The 18,508-nt window shown below is 50.6% G+C and overlaps 1 protein-coding gene across 6 annotated transcripts in view; it reads left to right on the top strand.

Annotated features, from left to right (window-relative positions):
- Nucleotides 1-18,508, top strand: part of PRKCA (protein kinase C alpha) — a 363,797-nt gene that overhangs the window by 269,048 nt on the left and 76,241 nt on the right. For all 6 annotated transcript variants that reach the window (XM_059908847.1, XM_059908845.1, XM_059908843.1 and 3 more), the window contains 2 exons: nt 17,118-17,274; nt 18,360-18,494. In XM_059908847.1, coding sequence (XP_059764830.1) covers nt 17,118-17,274; nt 18,360-18,494 — 292 coding nt within the window. The remainder of the gene's footprint in view (nt 1-17,117; nt 17,275-18,359; nt 18,495-18,508) is intronic.

The raw sequence follows: 18,508 nt of genomic DNA, 5'->3' as shown, positions 1-18,508 counted from the left end.
CGTCGCAGCCTCGCCCTTGCTCTCGAATTCTCAGTCTTGGAAGAACCCATCTCTAGCTTGGCCGGGGCTTAACATCCAGGCACAGCCTTTGCAAAAGAAAACAGGAACTGCCTTGGAGCAAAACACACCTAGCAGCCTGCTTGTCCCAGAGGAGTGCTGGCACACTGCCACATTCAGATGCGTGGGCTTCCAGCTCCCCACTGGTGTGTTTCCCATGGATTTATCTACTCTGTCTTCCTTCGTGGTTGGCCATTCCTAAATATCAGGTGCTGCACGTCTGTGTGACCCCTTCAGCAGCCGGTACCTTGCCTGCCTCTGCAGTCTGGTGCCTTCCGCCCACCCCGCACCTTGGCACTCCGCATTCGCATCGTGAAGAAAAGCTACGTGCCGTTTCCCCAGGGGGCAGGCTGGTTCCCACCTGCTCACCTTTGCCTGTGCTGTTTACCCTGCTCCATCAGGAGTTTTGTTTAACCCTCAGCCCCAGTTCCCTTCATAAAGCCCCTCCTACCATTTTGTGCCCCGCCTAAAATGGTCCACTTTCTCCCCACACCCTTTCTAACATTTATTATGTGGTTATGTGTTTATCTGCATGCTGATCTCTTGCTACCAGACCATTAGCCCTTTGAGGTCCGAGACGGCGTCTTATCTCCTGTACCCAGTGCCTTGAATCTGTGTCTAAGAGATGGGTGTTGAGTAGATGATGATGACGTTAGAAGAACCCAGCGAGCACAGCGTAAAGAAGACCCAGCTTTATACTGTGCTGCTACCTCCCAAATCCAAAGCAACTCTTCCCATTTTAGCCCTGTATCTGGATCACATGGAAATGATCCTGTTTTAGCCGAATTCATAAAGCCACATGACTCTTGGGATCCTTCAGAGAGACACACATCCTCCAAGAAAGAGGTTGCACGTTCTCCAAGGGACGTGTCATTATTGACATCCTGACTGTGGTACCTCATCCTGACCTATCTGTGGCAGAGCTGTCAAATGTGTACTAACTAGCAGTGTGTCTTCCTGTGGATTGTCCCTCCTGCAGGGCTCTCTGTGCAGTGATTTGAACGTAGCTTTCTATACTGAGTGCACTGGGTGCTTGTGGGAAGCAGCAAGACCAGGATGAGGGGCAAAGGGTCGCCAGTGTCATTTCCTTAAGGCAAGAGCACCCTGCTCTCCAAGCTCAGAGTGACATGGCTTCTTCCTCCTGCTTGTAAACTGTGGTGGTTTAGCTGCGGATGGCAAGTCCCCTCCCCATTGCATCCTTGCCAGAGCACTTAGATCTCAAATGCCCACCTCCTAAGACCTCGCGGGGAACGGAATCTTCACCCCGTGCACGGGCTCTGGCCTGAGGGTCCTGCCACACTGTATATCTGCCCGTTGAATCTCTCTCCACCTGGCAGTTTTGTCGAGTCAGTGGTGGCTCAGTGGTGTACGAACAGCTTGCTTATTTCACCAGATTAAGAGTTTTACATCCAAGATACTTGGCCCCCAGTCTTACCTCTTTCGGAATTAATTTAGTCTCACATTAGGTTCGATGCACGTGGTCGCCTTGGGAAGGTCTAAAGTGTTGACAGATGGGCTCAGTCGGAGAAAGATCCCAAAGGTAATGAGAACATCCAGATTCTTTTAAAACTGTGGTTGAGGTGATAAGAGGCTTTTTCAGGTGAAAATCTCTTAGTCCTGACATGGGAAGTTTAATTAATGTTTATCTTCAGCTTTGTATTCTCAGATTCCAAGACTGTGGTAGAACAGTAGATAGAGGGCCGAGGGGAAATGGCTTGTTGTTATGTTGTCTTTCTCTCTGAGGACTGTCGTCTTCCAGAAGCAAATACTAATACCAATCCCCTGTTGGCCCGAGGCCTCCGGTAGCCCCTGACGAGTCCGCCCCCTGAGAGAATCAGCTCTGAGCCCATCTCTGGTGACCAGGAGTGTAGGGGAGAGTTGTTGGTCTGGGACATTTGAACCCTTTCCTACCAACAGGTGCAGGGCCGTCTCCGGCTAAGCGGGTGTCACACATGATGCTCAGCCATTGCATTCCTGGTGGGGAAGCCCAGCAAAGGCCTCCCCCCGAAGATGGGGCTCCCTCAGCGGAGTCAGCAAGAGCACGTCCTGCTCGTAACCTCACGTAAAGGTGATAGAAGGAAGGCTGGTTTCATTGGGCCTTGTCTCTTGAGGGTTTGGCTACTTCAGTGTGGGGAAAAAAAAAAAAAGAGAACCAGTAAACATTTTTGTCTTTGTCTGCCACACTGATTAGAATGCTTATGATTTCATTAGCAACTGCCTGGAGCCAGGCCTGATGTAATTTAATTGAATCTCCTCGGTTATTTTCAGTTCAGCTCAGTCTGTTTTCAGCACAGATGAGGGGAAGTCATCAGGTGGAGGGGGGCGGCCGAGGAGGGGGCAGGAGGAGGTACCTTCCACTCCCCCCGGTTACTCACGTTCCCCCTCTAGTTATTCAAGCTTAAGCCTCCCTTCGTGGAGATGGGTCCCCAGACCAAGTTCTGGTTCCCACCAAGTTCCTCTTGGGTCTCATCACCTTGTTCCTCTGAGTAAAGAAATGTTCTGTCAGCCCCGGGAGAGGCGCGGCACAGAGGAGACGGTAATCATGCAGCCAGAAACGCACATGGGACAGTTCTCTCTAGTGCCAGGAGGGAGCCGAGGAATGACACCGTCCCCTCTCTCCTTCTAGCCACCTGCGCTTACCGATGTGTTGCTGTAGCTCTTTCTCTTTGCGGTACTTTGATGCTCTGGGATTGGAAATTTGGGAGGCGGGATGCCAGGGTTCTCCCAGTTTGATGGGTTTCGTCTCAGTCCCTGTGTTAGACAGAAGCTCCCTCCTCCACGCCAGGTGCACAAAGCCCGATGCTGCTCGGTACACAGCCCGCCGCACCCACCCCAGACGCCGGCATCCGGTTCCCTAAGAGCGGAGCCTGCACGCGGCTTGTGAGTGAGCTCTCCAGGGTGATTCTCATGCACGGTAACGCTGGAAAACTGCGGCCCTGGGTGTTTCTAGTCTCGGAGTAGATTCCATTTTCTTATAACAAAGCAGGGGTTGGGGGTGGGATGAATTGGGAGATCGGGATTGACGTAGATACACTAATATATATAAAATAGATAACTAATAAGAACCTGCCGTACAGCACAGGAACTCCACTTCGCTGTACAGTAGAAACTAACACAACATTGTAAAACAACTCTACTCCAATAAAAAAAATTTTTTTAAGTCCAATGTTGAGATGGTAAAACACGATTTAAGAAAATGTCAGTTGATTTGTCCAACTGCTCTGTTTCTAGATCCTGCGACATTTTAATTTTTATTACTTTTCAATAGAGAAAAATTTCTGTGTCAAACTGAACAGCTGAAGTTTTGACAAGGGCAGAGAAAGGCTTTTCTCTGATTTCTAGTGCAGTCAGCAACACAAGAGGTTGAAACAGTCAGTTGGCAAAATATACAGACCCAGGGAGGTGTATTGCAAAATCAGGAAAATAAAATAACAGGGGGAAAATTAAAAATAAGTAAATAAACCAAAAAAACAAAAAGCGATGTCTGTATGTTTGGGATGGGGTTGGGGGGCAGGGAGTTATTAGAATCAGAGCCCTCCGTTCCCCAAAACAGACGCACATGTGGAAACGCGGCAGGAGCGGGTGTTGGGAGGGGGGTAGCTGCTGATTCTGGCCTTCCTTCCTAAGGCTCCACGGCTCACGCAGAGGCGGCCCCGCCCCAGCCCCTGGAGACCAATTCCAGGGTAGTCCTGACTGAGTAATACATCAGGATGCCAGTTAATTTACAGAGAAAGAAAACTGTCCATGTGTCTGTCAACTTGATCAGAGCAATCTCTCCAGTGTAGTCAAGATACCCAGAAGGCAACTCGTAATGAACCCGTTTTATTGATTTGCCGTGTGAAACACTGTACCATAGACTGTGAACAGCAGAAACCCCCTGGGGAGGTGCCTTCTTTCCCAGTAGACAGATGTCAGGGGGCTCAGGACACTGCCAAGTGAACGTGGAATTATAACAAGGGAACTGGGTAAATGTTTCATGGCAACAGGCTGAGATTTAACATTTATCTCGGGACAGAGGCCCTTGAGGTTAAATTAGACGCTTCTCTGTGGGCCTTTCCGCAGGCATCCCTGGTGTTTGCCTCAGCACCTCGGCTTTCTCTGTCTTATTTGAACGTATTCATGCTGGACACCGGCTGGTCTTACACGTCTGGGAACCTTCTGTCTTCTCAGGGGACTTTGCAAAGCTCTCTTCTGATCCAGTATTGAAAGAGCCTGGAGTTTGTTGATTCCCAAAGATGACTTGTGCTTCCCTCAGCTCTTTGTTTCTGAGGGACAAGAAACCACTTCATTTTAGCTCCGAAATTCTACAAGTCCCTTTATCCTAATTCTTCGCAGAATTATCTTCCCCTAGTCTGATTCTGTCTTTCCAGATGATCTGTATGAAGTACCTCCGAGTAGTAGAGGAGGAGTGTTGAGCTCGACTTCAGACCCGTGGCCGCACCTACAGCCTCACTCCCAGCCCTTCCCCACCCCAGCTCTCGGGGGTCAGGGGAGCCTCCAAAACTATGTGCAGAATTTTGTATCTGCCTTCTGGGAGGGAGAGCGGCCACAGCTGTCATCTTCTCCATGAGGTCCTGTGACCCCCCCCCCTCCCCTATTTAGGAATGATTTCCGGGATGAAGGACAATGAGAAAGAAGCATCACTTAAAGAGTTTGGAGAATCAAAGTTTTCCCCGCAGATTTCTCACCCAACCAAACTGTCGTTCGTAGCACGTATTCTCATCTACGCGAGGGCTCAGAAGATACACCACCCACATGCCTCTCTTGAAAACAAGTTATTTAAAGCCCAGCTAAAGAGGACTGCAAGATGAGGGGGAAGTAAAATTTAAAGTTCCGGAATGGGAAGGTCACAATGCATAAGGATAGGCAGTAGCATTAAAATCGGTTGGACATCTTGATGTGAAAAATATGAAAAGCTATAAATCATATAAAAATCATAACAATGATTAGGAATCCCAAAGTCTAGGTAATTTTATGGTAACAAAGATGGAAAATGGGATGGGTGGTGATACGTGAGGGATGAGGTAGTAGAACGTAGCACGCACAAGTCTTCAAACACGGGAGGGAGGTGGGCAGAAGATCCTGTTTTACTCTTTGACGGACAGAGAAATGTAGAATTTTTTAAATGGGGCTGAATCTTTAAGACGGTCATCAGTAGAATTAAAGCAAGATTTATAGTTTCTAAATTTTCTGGAAAAGATTAAGGCAAACGAAGCACCGTATAACAGAGGACTGAAAATAACAAGTGAGGCGAAAGAGTGATCGATAACAAAAGTGGGCAGAGGCCGTTCAGAATTGAGGTTAAGAACGTGCTGGAATCCCCCTCTCCCCACTAGCTGGTAACCCATGCCAGGTACCCCTGAATCCCTCCCAGTCTCAGCTTCCCCGTCTACAAACTGTGGATTCCAAGTAGGGTTATTATGGGGGTTTTAATATGTCCAAAGTTCTGAACGTTTCGTCAGGCACAGACTTGTGCTTAAAATACAGTTTTAAACTTCCCATAGTTTTCAGATTTAAAAAAAACCAAAAATTCAGCTATCCATATTTCTATTAATGAAATTGACACCTTGTAGGAGAGGAGAAAAATCTTTCTCTTTCTACCCTTCCCGGTTCTCGGCTGGGGCTCTGTAACGAAAGACAAATTAACAAGAGGAAAACAAACCCATTTCTTTAATGTAAATGTTACATGACACAGGGGCCTCCATAAGGCAATGAAGACCCAAAGAAACTGTTAAACCGCAGTGTTTTTGTACCAGGTTTAATGAAAAGTGGAAAGTCGTGGAAAAATAAAGGACGGAGGAGATGATCTCAGAGCAGTGAACTGGGGGTGGAGGTGGGTGCTTCGTGAGGCCTGTCCGTCCACATCCCTCCCAGTGGTCCACCGTCCGGAGGTAAGGATGCCCCTCTCCTCCAGGTTTGGGGAGGGCACTTCTCACGTGAGGGTCTGAAGACCTGCTTCAGGGGAGACGGGAAAGGTCAGCACCCCCTTCCTGCACCTGCCGTTTCTCAGATTCCTTCAGCTGGAAGGGTGCAGTCTGCCAAGGTGTCCTTTTTTGGGGGTGGGGTGTCCTGAACCCCATCAGCATAAAGCAAAATGACCCATGAACACTAAGAATAAAGAATGGACAGAAATTTATCAGGCAGACAGAAAAAGGGCAGCTGAAGTGGAATTGCCCTGAGTCAGGAAACGAGGCACCTGGATGCGAAAGGCTGTATTTCAAAACGTGTTGGAAATCTCGAGCAATTTAAAGTGCAGGCTTGTTGCAGGAATTACCAGAAAGTTGAATATGACACAAGAGATGGCCTAATATCAACAAGCAGAAGCCACTTGATCCAGTGGAAAAGAGATGGCTCATCTCACGAATGTTGTTGGGAAAGTTGTCTAAATGCTTGGAAGAAAAAAGTAAATTAGATCTTGCCTCACACTGTACACCAAAATAAATTTCCAATGGATTTAAAAGTTGAATATAAAAAAAGAAAATAATAAAAGAAAACGTAAGTTAATATTTGGCTAACCTCAGAAAAGGCAAGGATTTTCTGAATGTGAAAGAAATGGAAGAAATAAAAAAGGAAATTTTTGACAGATTTAACTGTATAAAAACTTAAGCTGCTGTGTTTCTAGAAGCATGAAATCTAAATGAAGTTTGCAGCAAACATGACAAAGGGCTGTTACCATTCCTTCATGTCTGAAGAACTCTTCTGACCTGGTAGGAAAATTCTTTAACACCCTGTAGGAAACTTGAACAAGGAGGAAGTCAAAGAAAAAGAAACACTAATGGCCGAATAACGTAGCAAGGGAAAAAAGTCAAACCTCAAAAATAACCAAGGAAGCCAAAATTATGATGTTATTTTAAACTTCTGTCCCCACAAAAAAAGAAATATTAATGGCCAAATAACCGTATCGGGGAGGGGGGGAGTTAAACTTCAAAAATAAAGAAGCCACAATTACAGGGTTATTGTTAATCTTTATCCCCCCACCCTTCGTAAGACCTTGGTATGACTTCGGGGGAGTGATGGGGCAATACGTGTCAGAGTCTCGAATGATTTTATTCCCTTTGATCCACTTCTAATAATAATGTAGCCTGAGGAAGAAATCAAATTCAGATGGATATTTATGCATGAAGATGATCTGTTGACATGCTATTTATACAAAGGAGAAGAACTGTAGCTATATAGATGGCCTGAAACAGGGAATTGATCAAATAAATTATGATATAGCTGGAAAATGGGGTGTCAGGCATTTAAAATGCTTTCAAAACAGGCCTTGTTATGTTATAAAGGCAGTTTCTAAAACTGTGTTCCTAGATAGGAATTCTATAAAAATAAATATTTCAGTATAGATATATGCAGAACAAAGAGCCTGGCAGTAAATATGCCAACAGCAGTGCTCTTTTACAGTGGACGTATAGGTGATGTTAATTTTCTTCTTTATACTTTTATGTATTTCAGTTTTTGAACGATGAGTGTATCCATTCTTCTCATAAGAAGGAAAATAAGTGTTTCTTAAAACCTTCTGACATTGTTTATACAGAATCATTTGGGGGCTCTCATAACCTAGAAAATATTATTTCTCTCGCAACCAGATTCCATTTCCTTTGGGAACATCGGGGTTATAGAACTTTAATAGCAATTATTTTCCACTAACCAGAAGAAGAAAAGTAGTGAAATACTTATGATTCTTTTCCAGGGACGAAAAGTTGCTTTTTCTCTTCTCACACCAAACTCCTCTAGGTTTTATGGGATTTTGGTTGAAGAGTTGCTGACTCGAGTTTTCTGGTATTGAATGCCAGTGGATTTCCTGGGACAGAAATTACATTCTTATCACCAAATACTGAGTCTCACCAATGAAACAGAACATTCAGTGAATGGGTCCTGAAGTGGGAGATAGTGAGGGTCCCAGAATCTAGATGTATGTACAGATTGGGGGAGAGCTGAGCAGCTGTATTTTTAGTGTAACTCATTTTTCTCGCCTTTGTCTTTGGCCATAATGGAAGCAAATAGGACAAATCGTATGGGTCACATTTTCTTAACATGGAAGAGATCAGATCCGGAATTGTGCGGGTTTTGACACAGACGGTGTCAGCAGACTTGACGCGTTGTAATTAGATCAGATGGAGCAAAGCCAACAGCACCAGGAGCCCAGTTTGTTCACAGAATCACAGTTTTGACTGTTACCCAGTCAAAAATGGTTCGTTGTGGCTGATGACACCTTTGCCTTTTATTCCTGAAATCCAGAGAAGTTCTGCATGAGAATGGCCCTTTCCCGAGTGTAAGTGGTCCTTTCCGGTATGTTTCCCCTGAAACCTGGGGCCGTGTCATGTCCTTTAGCCTTTGTGGCTCAGTGACCCTTTCTTCAGAGCAGTTAACGTTTTCTGAAAAGTGCCTGCCTCCTTTTGGCCCGGCTTTATTCTCCATTGAAAAGACCTGTGAGGTTTTTCCTTGTCCGAGAGTCCCTCCAGATGGACGCGTTATGAACTGCAGCCCGGAGACGCGGCGTTTGCCAGCGTTCCAGTCTGCTTCAGCGTCTCAGCCCGACGAGGACCCCCGGGGCTCTCGCAGGTTGTGCTGACCAGGTGAGGGGGACACCAGGTGGGGCTTGGTGCAGCCCCTGCTCTCGAGTTGCTGCGAAGTCTGTAGAGGTGAAGCTCCGGTGGGCCGGGCGGGCGGGGGAGGGAAGGCCCGAGAAGATGGGTCTGGTGCCCGGGTCAGGGCTGTAGCCCTGGGAGGGATGGATGGAGCGTGGACCCCGGGTGGCCCAGGAGCACGGGGCGAGGGTGGCGTGGAGATTCGACAATTTAGGAAACAGTTACTGAGCGTGTGTCATGGAGCTCCTCTAGGCAGTAGGGCTTCAAAATCATCAGGAGCAAAACGATGGGCCTCCTCGGCGTGGAGGGAGTATCATGGTGGGGTTAGCGGTAAGCGTGATGGGTTGGGTGTGGTTAGCTGTTTAACAAACTCAACAATCCACCCGTCCGGACCGGGGCCAGCTCCAGTCTTGTCACCGTCACCAGGTGAATGTGGAACCGGGTGTGGAGTGTCCCTAAAACTGAGATAGAAATGTTAAAGTAAAAGAGAATGGAGGCTGTGGACCTCTTTTCTGGGTTGGGAGCCTCAAAAATAACCGTGTCACTCAAGCTGTGATTGAAAATCTGTCCGTCCTGATCCGTTCGTGAGGGCGTGCTGTGACTCCTGTGTGTCCTCGTAAGCCGCCCTAGTGACCAATCCCATGAGTCCCCGTCAGCTCCCATCCACCACGTCTCCACCCTTCACTGCTGGGGAAATGGCCTTCTTCCGCCAGATCAAGCTCGGCCACTAGGGGCACCCGTGAGTTCATGGAGACCCGTGCGGCCCGTGGGCAGCCCTCCCCACTAAGGCCTCCTTCCCGTCCAGGAGCGGCCCCAGCCCGTCCTCACTGCCCATCGCGAGGGCTGCTCCGGACCCCTGCCCGCCCCCGGCAAAGTAGGAGTCCCCCCCAGAGGGACACTCCCTCTCCCTTAGACACAGGTCCTGAGGGGTGTGGAGAAAGGAAGGTCCCTCTGTCCTCGGGACACTGACTCTGAAGGCATCCAGCAAGGGTCCCCAACCCAGGGCCCATGGGTGCCCGAAAACTGTCGTAAGACTGTAATCCTGTGTTCAGGGAGCTTGTGGCTTAAAGAGAAGGAAGACTCTGGTCCAGGGTGCTGTCAGGTGGCCGTGTCACCCAGCACCGTGGACACCCGTGTGCGCCAGGGAGGACTCGGGCGCTTTCGCCCTCTGCGCCCGCCCCTCGTGCCAGCCGAGCCTGCCCTCGCCCTGCCTCCGCGGTGACCTTCTGGGCCACCCGACGGCCTATGGCCTGGCGGGTCCTGGCCCTTCCCGGGGCCCCGAGCTCCACCTGGGACCTGTCCACACTGGCCGGGGCTTATCCCCCTGACGGCTCAAGAAGCTCAGATCCTGGCCTGGCACCGTGCCTGCTGCTAGACAGCTTGGCCGCCCCCGAAACGTCTCGTGCAAAGGACGTTCGGTGCATCCTGTTCCGGAAGCAATCTGTTGCCCACCAGTCTCCCCAGCAGAATTTGCCGCGAGTTCTGGCTTCTGGTGCAGAACTGACAGACTGAGACACGGCTTCTCCTCTTGCAGCAGCGTCAGTGGAGGCCCGAAGGAGAGGCAAAAACAAGCCTTGGGAACAGGGTGTCCTTCCTAGTTCCGTGACCGGGGAAGGAGCTCTCTGGTGGGTCTGGGCTTCGGAGCTGCTTGGCCTGGTGGGAGGGCTTTTCCCCTTTTTCTATCTGATGCGGCCCATTGGTGCTTGAGACGCTCCTGAACGAGGCCCCCTGGGCTGCCGGGAGGGAGACGTTCTCAGCAGGACAAGCCCTTAGCTCTGCGAGCCCAGCCCGCTGGAGTGGGAAGCCCAGGGGCCTGTCCGTGCTGGTCGCTCCTCCACTGGATCCGCTGGTTTGCATCCAGGGCTCATGAGCACACATTCCTTTAAAATTCCCACTTCCAGAGGAGCTGTTGCCTGATTCCGCAATGGCCCCATTGATGTCTTATCACGCTCACTGTTTGCACGGGGGTGTGACCGGGCTGGGGGGCGGGGCTGGCAAGTTGCAGCAGGTCAGGGCCCCCAAGGAGGCTGCAAATCTGGTTTGTCTAGGAGAGCAGAGACTCCTGTGCAGACCTAAAAGCCTCCTGCAGCCTGGGCGGGGAGGAAGCAGGCACGCGTACACGTGAGAGATGTCGGCTCCCAAGGTTCTAGGACAGGACGTGACGAACAGAGGACACAGGTGAACTCTGGTTCCTGTTAGGGGACACGCTGTCTCTCCTCAGCCCCAGCCCGGGACCCTCCCAAGCTTTAGGACGAGGTCAGAGTTCACAGGGCTCAGAAGGAGCCAGAAGGGACCAGAGGCTCCTCTCCCGGGTCAGTCTCTCGTCAGACATTCGCTGTGTTGGTGGGGGGATGGTGGCCTTGGCTCTGTGTCAGGGATCCACGAACTGTGGCTTGAGGGCCGGATCTGGCCCACAGCCTGTTTCTTTTAAATAAAGCTTTATTGGCACACAGCATCGTTCCTGCGTGTGGGTGGGCAGAGTTTCCCCTGTGGCCTCCTCAGTGTCATGAGCGCTGGATGCTTTCGGGCCCCAAGTCTTGGGGACATTGTGGTCTTACTTGGTCCAGGTGCTGGCCTGTCAGTTCTTAGGCTGATGTCAGCCTGTCTCAGAGGCCCAGCTGTAGAGACCACTTAGTAACCAGAACACCCCAGCGTACTAAGTGATTTTACAATTGTACCCTAGAAAACCACTGCACTCACATCTTTTAATCAGGTGCCACAGCCGCCTTAGCTAAGGTCAAGGCACCAAAGCAGAAACGGAGTCGTACAGCTTTACTCTCCTTCCCACCAGCCCCTCTGGGCCATGTCCACAGCTCGACCCTAAGTGTGTTCACTTAACCCTCCACGTTCGGCCGCCTCCTTCCTTCCAGTGGAGGCCTCTGTGGTCTCTTTGCTTCCTCCCCATCCTCCTGGGAGAAGCTGAGGCCAATTTTACTACCTCTCCCCTGGGACTTTGTCTGGACCGAGTCAGTTTTATCCAATAACAAGGGAAAGCTGGCTTTTACACGATCGCGAGCCATCCCCGGCTTGGCCGCCTGTTGGCTTTGTGTAGCAAGCAGGTTGTAACACCTCTCTCTGCCTCTGAGTCCCCGTCTACAGATGGGCTTGCGGGAGCGTGAAGGGCTCACACCAGCGCCTGCCGCGCAGTGGTCTCCCCAGGGACGCGGTCCCTTCCCATCACCGCCATGTCCACTAGCTTCCTGGGAAGCAGAGAGTCAGGGACCAGCTACACCCTGCATGCCATGTGGTCAAGGCCAGCCGTTCTCAATGGAGAAATGACAGACCACGCACACCCCCAGACCCATATCCGCCTTCTCATGCCATGTGGTCAAGGCCAGCCGTTCTCAATGGAGAAATGACAGACCACGCACACCCCCAGACCCATATCCGCCTTCTCGCTGAAGGCGAATCTCTTAGGAATGAAATAACCCATCAGATTTCTCTGTCGTTAAACTTACTTTCAAGTGCGATCATATTTTTATAAGAAATTAACTTACAGGTCTAGAGCTCTCTGGAAGAAGGCGCTATGGCTGTCTAATAATTATCAAAGTTAGTGCTCTCTGTTTGAGGACGTGGTTCATGGATTTGGGGGCCTCCGTCCCTCTGCTGCCTGATGGCAAATGACGCCAGGTTCATGTGTCCACAGACGCTGACCCTTCACCTGTTTTCTGCCCTTGCCTGTCCCCCCGGCATGTTTGCATGCACATCTCTTTTGCTCTTGGTAACTTTAAACAAAGAAGAGTTTGTGGGGGGTTTCTGGTAGTGTCGGAAAACATAACTTTTGCTTTTACGTGCTATGGGGTAGTATTATAGAATTTCGTTTACTCTTGCCTTTGCTGTGGAGCGAGGTTGGAGGTGGGAGGGGGTCACAGGGTCCGCACACACTGAACAAGCCTGACGTTCACAGCAAGTCCCTGTTGTGAACCTTTGTGCTTGTTGGCTTTTTAAACAGATGCCATGAACAGGCGTGTTCTTAGAGGGAGGAAAGAAGGCGCTAAAATCAGAGAATTATTTTCTAAAGCAAAACAGATCATTTGAAGGGCTGCGTGGTCCTTGAATCTGAAGGCACCTCTTTGTGCATCACCAGTGTCCCCGCCCAGATGTGAACTCTGTGATGGACAAGGTCACTGTGCGTCAGTGAAGACCAGTCCCGTCCGCGGGCGCAGGGGATGCAGCTGTGTCCTCGACAAAGCTTTCGCTTTATAAGCCTTTAAAGCCTCCCCTTACCCCGGGCCCGGCCGGAGTGCCCTAAGGTGACCTCAGCGTGAGGTTAAAAACCCCCAGGGAGGCAGGCAGGTGGGATGGGGGGGCTCTAGGTGGGTTCAGGGGTGTTGGCTTTTACGTTAGGTGATGAGCTTGTGGGTGTCTATTGTATTACCACACTTGATAATTTACACTGCATATATTCTTGGGATCAGGAGACCATCTGGACCATTCTCTGAATGGATCAAGGATTGCATTGAATTGGGTTTTTTTGTTTTTTTTTGTTTTTTTAATGCCAAGCTATTTTGGAACAACTAAGAGCTGACTATTGAACTTTGGCCTGACCCAGAGGTCTGGAAACTCCATGCTCTATGAACTGTCCTTTTAGGAAGCTTGGTTTCTTTACCCTGGGGAGACAGCCCTGCTTCCTGGACTGACAGGAGGGCCAGGTGGCACGGTGGTGGTGACGATGACGTTAAAGGTAGCAAACACCGTTTAACACGAGCAGTGATGGCCAGTGCTTAGGCCACAGCTCCCACGCTCCGGGTCCTCTTCTCTATACTTTACGCATATTAACTCACTTAATCTTCACAGCAACGCTGTGAGACAGACACTATTATTGTTCCTGTTTTGCAGATGGACAAACTGAGAAGTGGGGTAACTTGTCCCGAGTCATACAGCTAATCAGTCCTAGAGCACGGGTGTGAAGCCAGCTGCCCCCGCTCCTGGCCGCCAAGTTATCCTGCGCCTGAGCGGTCAGCCACCGTCTGCGGCCTCTGCGCCAGCACGGTGAGCCTGACCGTCACCGTGCGTCCTCAGACGTGCCTTAGACGATCCCTGGCTACGGGTCTTTGTGGGCATGGCTTGCCTCTATCTGAGAAAGCCTGGCGGTCACTCCTCCTGCCCGCTGTCCTGCATCCTCACCTCTGCTTTCCCGTCAGGCAGGTGCTGGCTCCCTTCCTAAGTGTTGGCTGTTCCGTCTACGCTGGGACACCTCCGATGTAGACTCCCGAGTCTGGCAAGGGCTGTCCGGTCCAGAGCTCACGACGAGACCCCCCCCCCCCCATACACCTGGACGCTTGATTCAAAACTCACATGTCCTGGGCTCACCTGGCCGCCTATATCAGGCATCTCTGGGGCGCCGTGGAGGTATTTCTCAGTCTCCATCATCTTATTTGAATGGATTTGGTCCAGAAGTGAACTCTTAACATTATCAGGAAATTATGTAATCTTTCAACCCCAGGTTGCTTTTTCTCAAGGCTGGGCTTGACATCCAATCCTTTCACAATAGACACCTCAAGCCAAAAGATGGTCATATAATTATATTCTATATTTCTATTAAAGTTCTAGAATGACAACAGACTTTCATTCTGAAACAGCGAATGCCGAGGCATCACACAGTTCTTCACAGCATTCGCCTGCCTGTTCACAAGCTCTCAGGCCAGTTTCTGAACGTCTAAGCGTTCGGGGTTGTGTTCTCTGCCAGAAACTTTCATCAGCAACAACAAGGATAATAATCATTATTGGGTTCTTACCGTGTGCCTGTCACTGTTCCAAGCACTCTATATGTAGGAACGTATATAATTCTCATACTTTTCCAGATGAGGAGACCGAGGCACGGGAAGGTTAAATCTATTGCCAGGGTTACACAACCACAAAGCAGCAGAGCCAGAACCCAAACACAGGCAGCCTGGTCCCCGAGCCCACATTCCGAGCAGATGGGCCCCCGAGCTAGTGGCTCCCAATCCCGATTCAGGCGTCCCGGCAGGTGGGCTGTTCTCTGCTGCGCTAAGAAATTGAAATTTGGACCCACCGTCTACTTCGGTGACAGCTGGAATTGATGACGCTGTTTGTTTTCAACTTAAATGATAGTATTTCAGTAGGAAGCCCACAGCTTTAATCCCATCGAGACTTTAACTCACCGCCATTCAGAAGACACAGGCCGTAGATGACTGCGTGTGTGCCGGCCGTCAGGACTGTCACTTCTGGATGGAGAAGCCGGGGCCCACACTCACTCTGCAGCTGGCAGGACTCCTGGCAGCCTTGACGGTTCCTCGTTAGTTGATCCGGGATGTCGCCTCCGTGTTAGACGTTCCGGAGCTTTGTTCTGCCTTTTAAAAAGCATCTGATTCTCATTCCAGTGCTCGATTGGAGGGAACCTTTTGGCCCTTCCCATTCTCTGTGGGAGAACTTCATTTTTATGCTCAAGTTTTTCATCTTTTTTGATACTCGGGTTGCTGTTTTATTCTGCGTTGCGTTAAAACCTCTATGAGCTTGGGGGGATTCTCAGGTGGCCAGGGCCCCTGGAGACCTCCTACCTCACTGAAGATTTTGAAATTGTGGGCAGAGGGATGAGGCCGAAACACTGCGTCTGGGGCGTCGTACGCGCTCACGTCGTGCAGTCTTTTTCTTCCTCCACCATTTTCCAAGTTGCCAACAGTATGAGGCATTTTATGTACATTGTTTCATTCTCCCAACAATCCAGTACCACTGGAAATATGCCCCTGTTCACTTTTCTAGATGAAGAAACAGAGGCTCATGAGCTTAGGTTTCCAGTACTTGGGGTTACACGATGCAGGTGGGATTTGGAAGCAGGTCGGCTGAGCTACAGATCCCAGGGCGCATACTTGCTTCTGTTCTGTCCCCTGCCAGCTGGATGAGGTTAGGTACTGTCTCATGGGGCAAAATCCTTGGAGGGTGTAAGTGGTGTACGAGGAACACACAGCCGGCTTCTCTGTGGCTTGTCGCCCTGAGCCAGCTCACTGCCCCTCAGACCATTAGAATACGGTCCCAGCTGTCACCTTCCTGTGCCAAGGCTTCCAGGCAAGGAAGGTGACAGCTCTCAGCGTGTCCCCAGGCGTTCGGGCAACGCTCGTCTGTGACTTCTGCCCTTAGGGCTCTGCCCGGAGACCCAGTGTCTTTAGCACCCTTCCATCCCCCTCTATCCCTGCCCACTGCCAACGCTAGCACCTTCTTCTGAAATTCTTCCGAACCCCTCATTGAACAATCAAAGTAAGCTGACCGTCTATGCCAACGGGCTGGAGCAGTGGTCCGCCAGCTTTCCCTCAGAATCCCCCAGAGGCTTGGTAGGCACAGGTCGCCCGACCGCACCCTCCGCCCAAGTTCTGACTCAGCCGGTGATGCCGGCACTGCTGGTCGAGGAGCTGCACTGTGGAAGTCGCTGGCCTGGAGATCCTGGTCCCAGGTGCATGTGTCCCCACGGCAGCCGGCTCGTCAGGGGCCCGGATGATGGGAGATCTCAGCCACGCTGGGGAAGAGGGTGAGGAAGACGTCGGTGTGCGAGCTCCGGCCTCTGTCCCTTCTTGTCAGAGCGACGGGTGATTGACAGGCAGGGGCTTCAGCCCTCCCACCGTCACGAGCCTCCGCCAGCTGCGCCTCTGAGCCTGCCTTCCTCTGCGGGTGAAGCAGCCTTTCCTCCTCCTCGTTATTTTGCATTTGCACATGAGTGCTTCTCAATCTAGAATGTACGTTGGGGTCACCTGGAGTCTTAGGAAACGCTTCAGAGTCTGAAATTCTGGAGTGGGGGCCGTGAGTCTGTGTGTCTCCTCGGTGCCCAGGTGCCGCCCCAGGTGCTGCTGGAAGGTGGGCCTGCCCTTGGTGTCAGGCTGTAGCCCCTGTGAGGCGCCTCCTGCGTCACTGCCTGTGCACCGGTGGCTCTAGCCTCTGCTGCACAAGGGTTCACCTGGAGCGTCTAAAAACTTGCCCCCCCCCCGCCCGCCAACTAGAGAGTCTAAGTTAGCTGTGAGCGTTGGCATTTCCAAACCCCCTCCCGCGCGATTCTAACGCACAGCCAGCTTAGAAGCAACCAGCCTTTACAAAGGGAAGAGATGACTTCTTCTAGGAGTTCAAGTGCCGCCGGGCCGTGGACTGGTCTGCCGGTCGCTTGGGTGGGGAGGCGGGCCAGTTCCCCCGGAGGGGGGCTGCCAGTGGCCCCTGGGGGTCTCACTACGCTGCAGATTCTGCTTCACTAGGTTTGGGGTATGACCCAGGTGTCCCAGGTGCTGCCGGACCAGGCTGATGCCGAGTCTCAAGGCTTGACCACAGGGGCCTCCCCAGCGCCCGTTCCCCCGGCAGGGGCGGCCGTGGGCAGCTCCGCTCGTGTTGAGGGTCAGAGGCTTTGATCCAGACCTCCCCTCCCTTCAACACCATCTTGACGTCTCTCGATCAGCTGGGTTCTGACGCAGGACACCTGGCAACGAGGGTCTGTTCTCTTTTTGTAACATTGGATCTTTCTTCCTTCTCTCTTCACAGTACGAGATGCAAAAAATCTCATCCCTATGGATCCAAATGGGCTTTCAGATCCTTATGTGAAGCTGAAGCTTATTCCTGACCCCAAGAACGAAAGCAAACAAAAAACCAAAACCATCCGTTCCACACTGAACCCCCAGTGGAATGAGTCCTTTACGTTGTAAGTTGAATCCTCTCTTCCTGATGGCTTTCCTCCCTCACATTGTTAGCAGTGATGAGCTGGGCTTCATAAACGTCTTTAAACATTGCTTCATCCCTAAACCCTTCTCCTACGGCTGCTAGAGAGGTAGCTGTGGTCACCCCTGTCTGATGGATAGAAACTCGGTTTACCAAGACTTACATGATGCAGGCCCCAAATTACCATCAGTAACTTCTGTACAACAAAATTCTCTTGCATTACAGATGATATAAAAATGTATAGTGTGTCCCACCTCTTGATGGACTTAGGTTTTTTTTAAGGGTTAGAAGAGGGTGTAGGTAAGAGTTTAAGTAATAATTTTAAAAACATGGAGTAAGTGAGTACCATAGAAGCTGCTGTTGCCACTGAAATGGGAAGATTATCCTTATGTCTAAGCACGGAAGACTTCCTGGAGAAGGTGCCATTTAAAGTGGATGTGAAAGGAATGTGAGGATTTCAGAGGCAGAGATGGGAGGAGGGAAAGGTGGGAGGAGGGGGTGGGAGGAGGGAAAGAAGGTAGTGGGGGGTGGCATAAGCAAGTCAGGAGCAAGAAAGCACTGAGTGCAGCTGAGCACAAGCAAGAGGTCCTCTTTGTAGAGGAGAACACAGGAAGCATTTGTGCACAACCGGAAGGTAGCTGTCTAGGATATAGATCAGAGGCTGTCCAGCTTTGCTCTGTGAAGGGCTGGATGGTAAATAGTTTAGACCTTATGGGTCACACAGTCTCTGTTGCAGGTATACAGCTATGCTGTTCTAGGTTCAAAGCAGCCGTAGACAATATGTGTCTCAACAAACGGCCATGACTGTATTCCAATAAAACTTTATTTACAAAAGCAAGCAGTGGGCCTGATTTGGCCCTTGGCTCATAGTTTGCTAACCCCTAGTCTAGAGCCTCGTTTACCAAGGGGCTGGTACTTTGTTGATGATGGAGAACCACAGGAAGAGAATTGAATACGCTATTTTTTTGAATCTCAGGCTCAGAACATGAGCATGCGATATCTCCCCCAAAATCATGATCAAGGTAACCGTGTGTGTGTGTGTGTGTGTGTGTGTGTGTTCTTTCGTAGCAAATTAAAACCTTCAGATAAAGACCGACGACTGTCCGTAGAGATCTGGGACTGGGATCGAACCACCCGGAACGACTTCATGGGGTCCCTTTCCTTCGGAGTCTCGGAGCTGATGAAGATGCCGGCCAGTGGATGGTGAGGAAGCCCGA

The sequence above is a fragment of the Balaenoptera ricei genome, chromosome 20 (genome assembly GCF_028023285.1).
Source record: "Balaenoptera ricei isolate mBalRic1 chromosome 20, mBalRic1.hap2, whole genome shotgun sequence".
In the NCBI taxonomy this organism is placed as follows: Eukaryota; Metazoa; Chordata; class Mammalia; order Artiodactyla; family Balaenopteridae; genus Balaenoptera; species Balaenoptera ricei.
The sequence above is the reverse complement of the archived record's forward strand: the minus strand, read 5'-3'. Positions and strand labels throughout refer to the sequence as shown.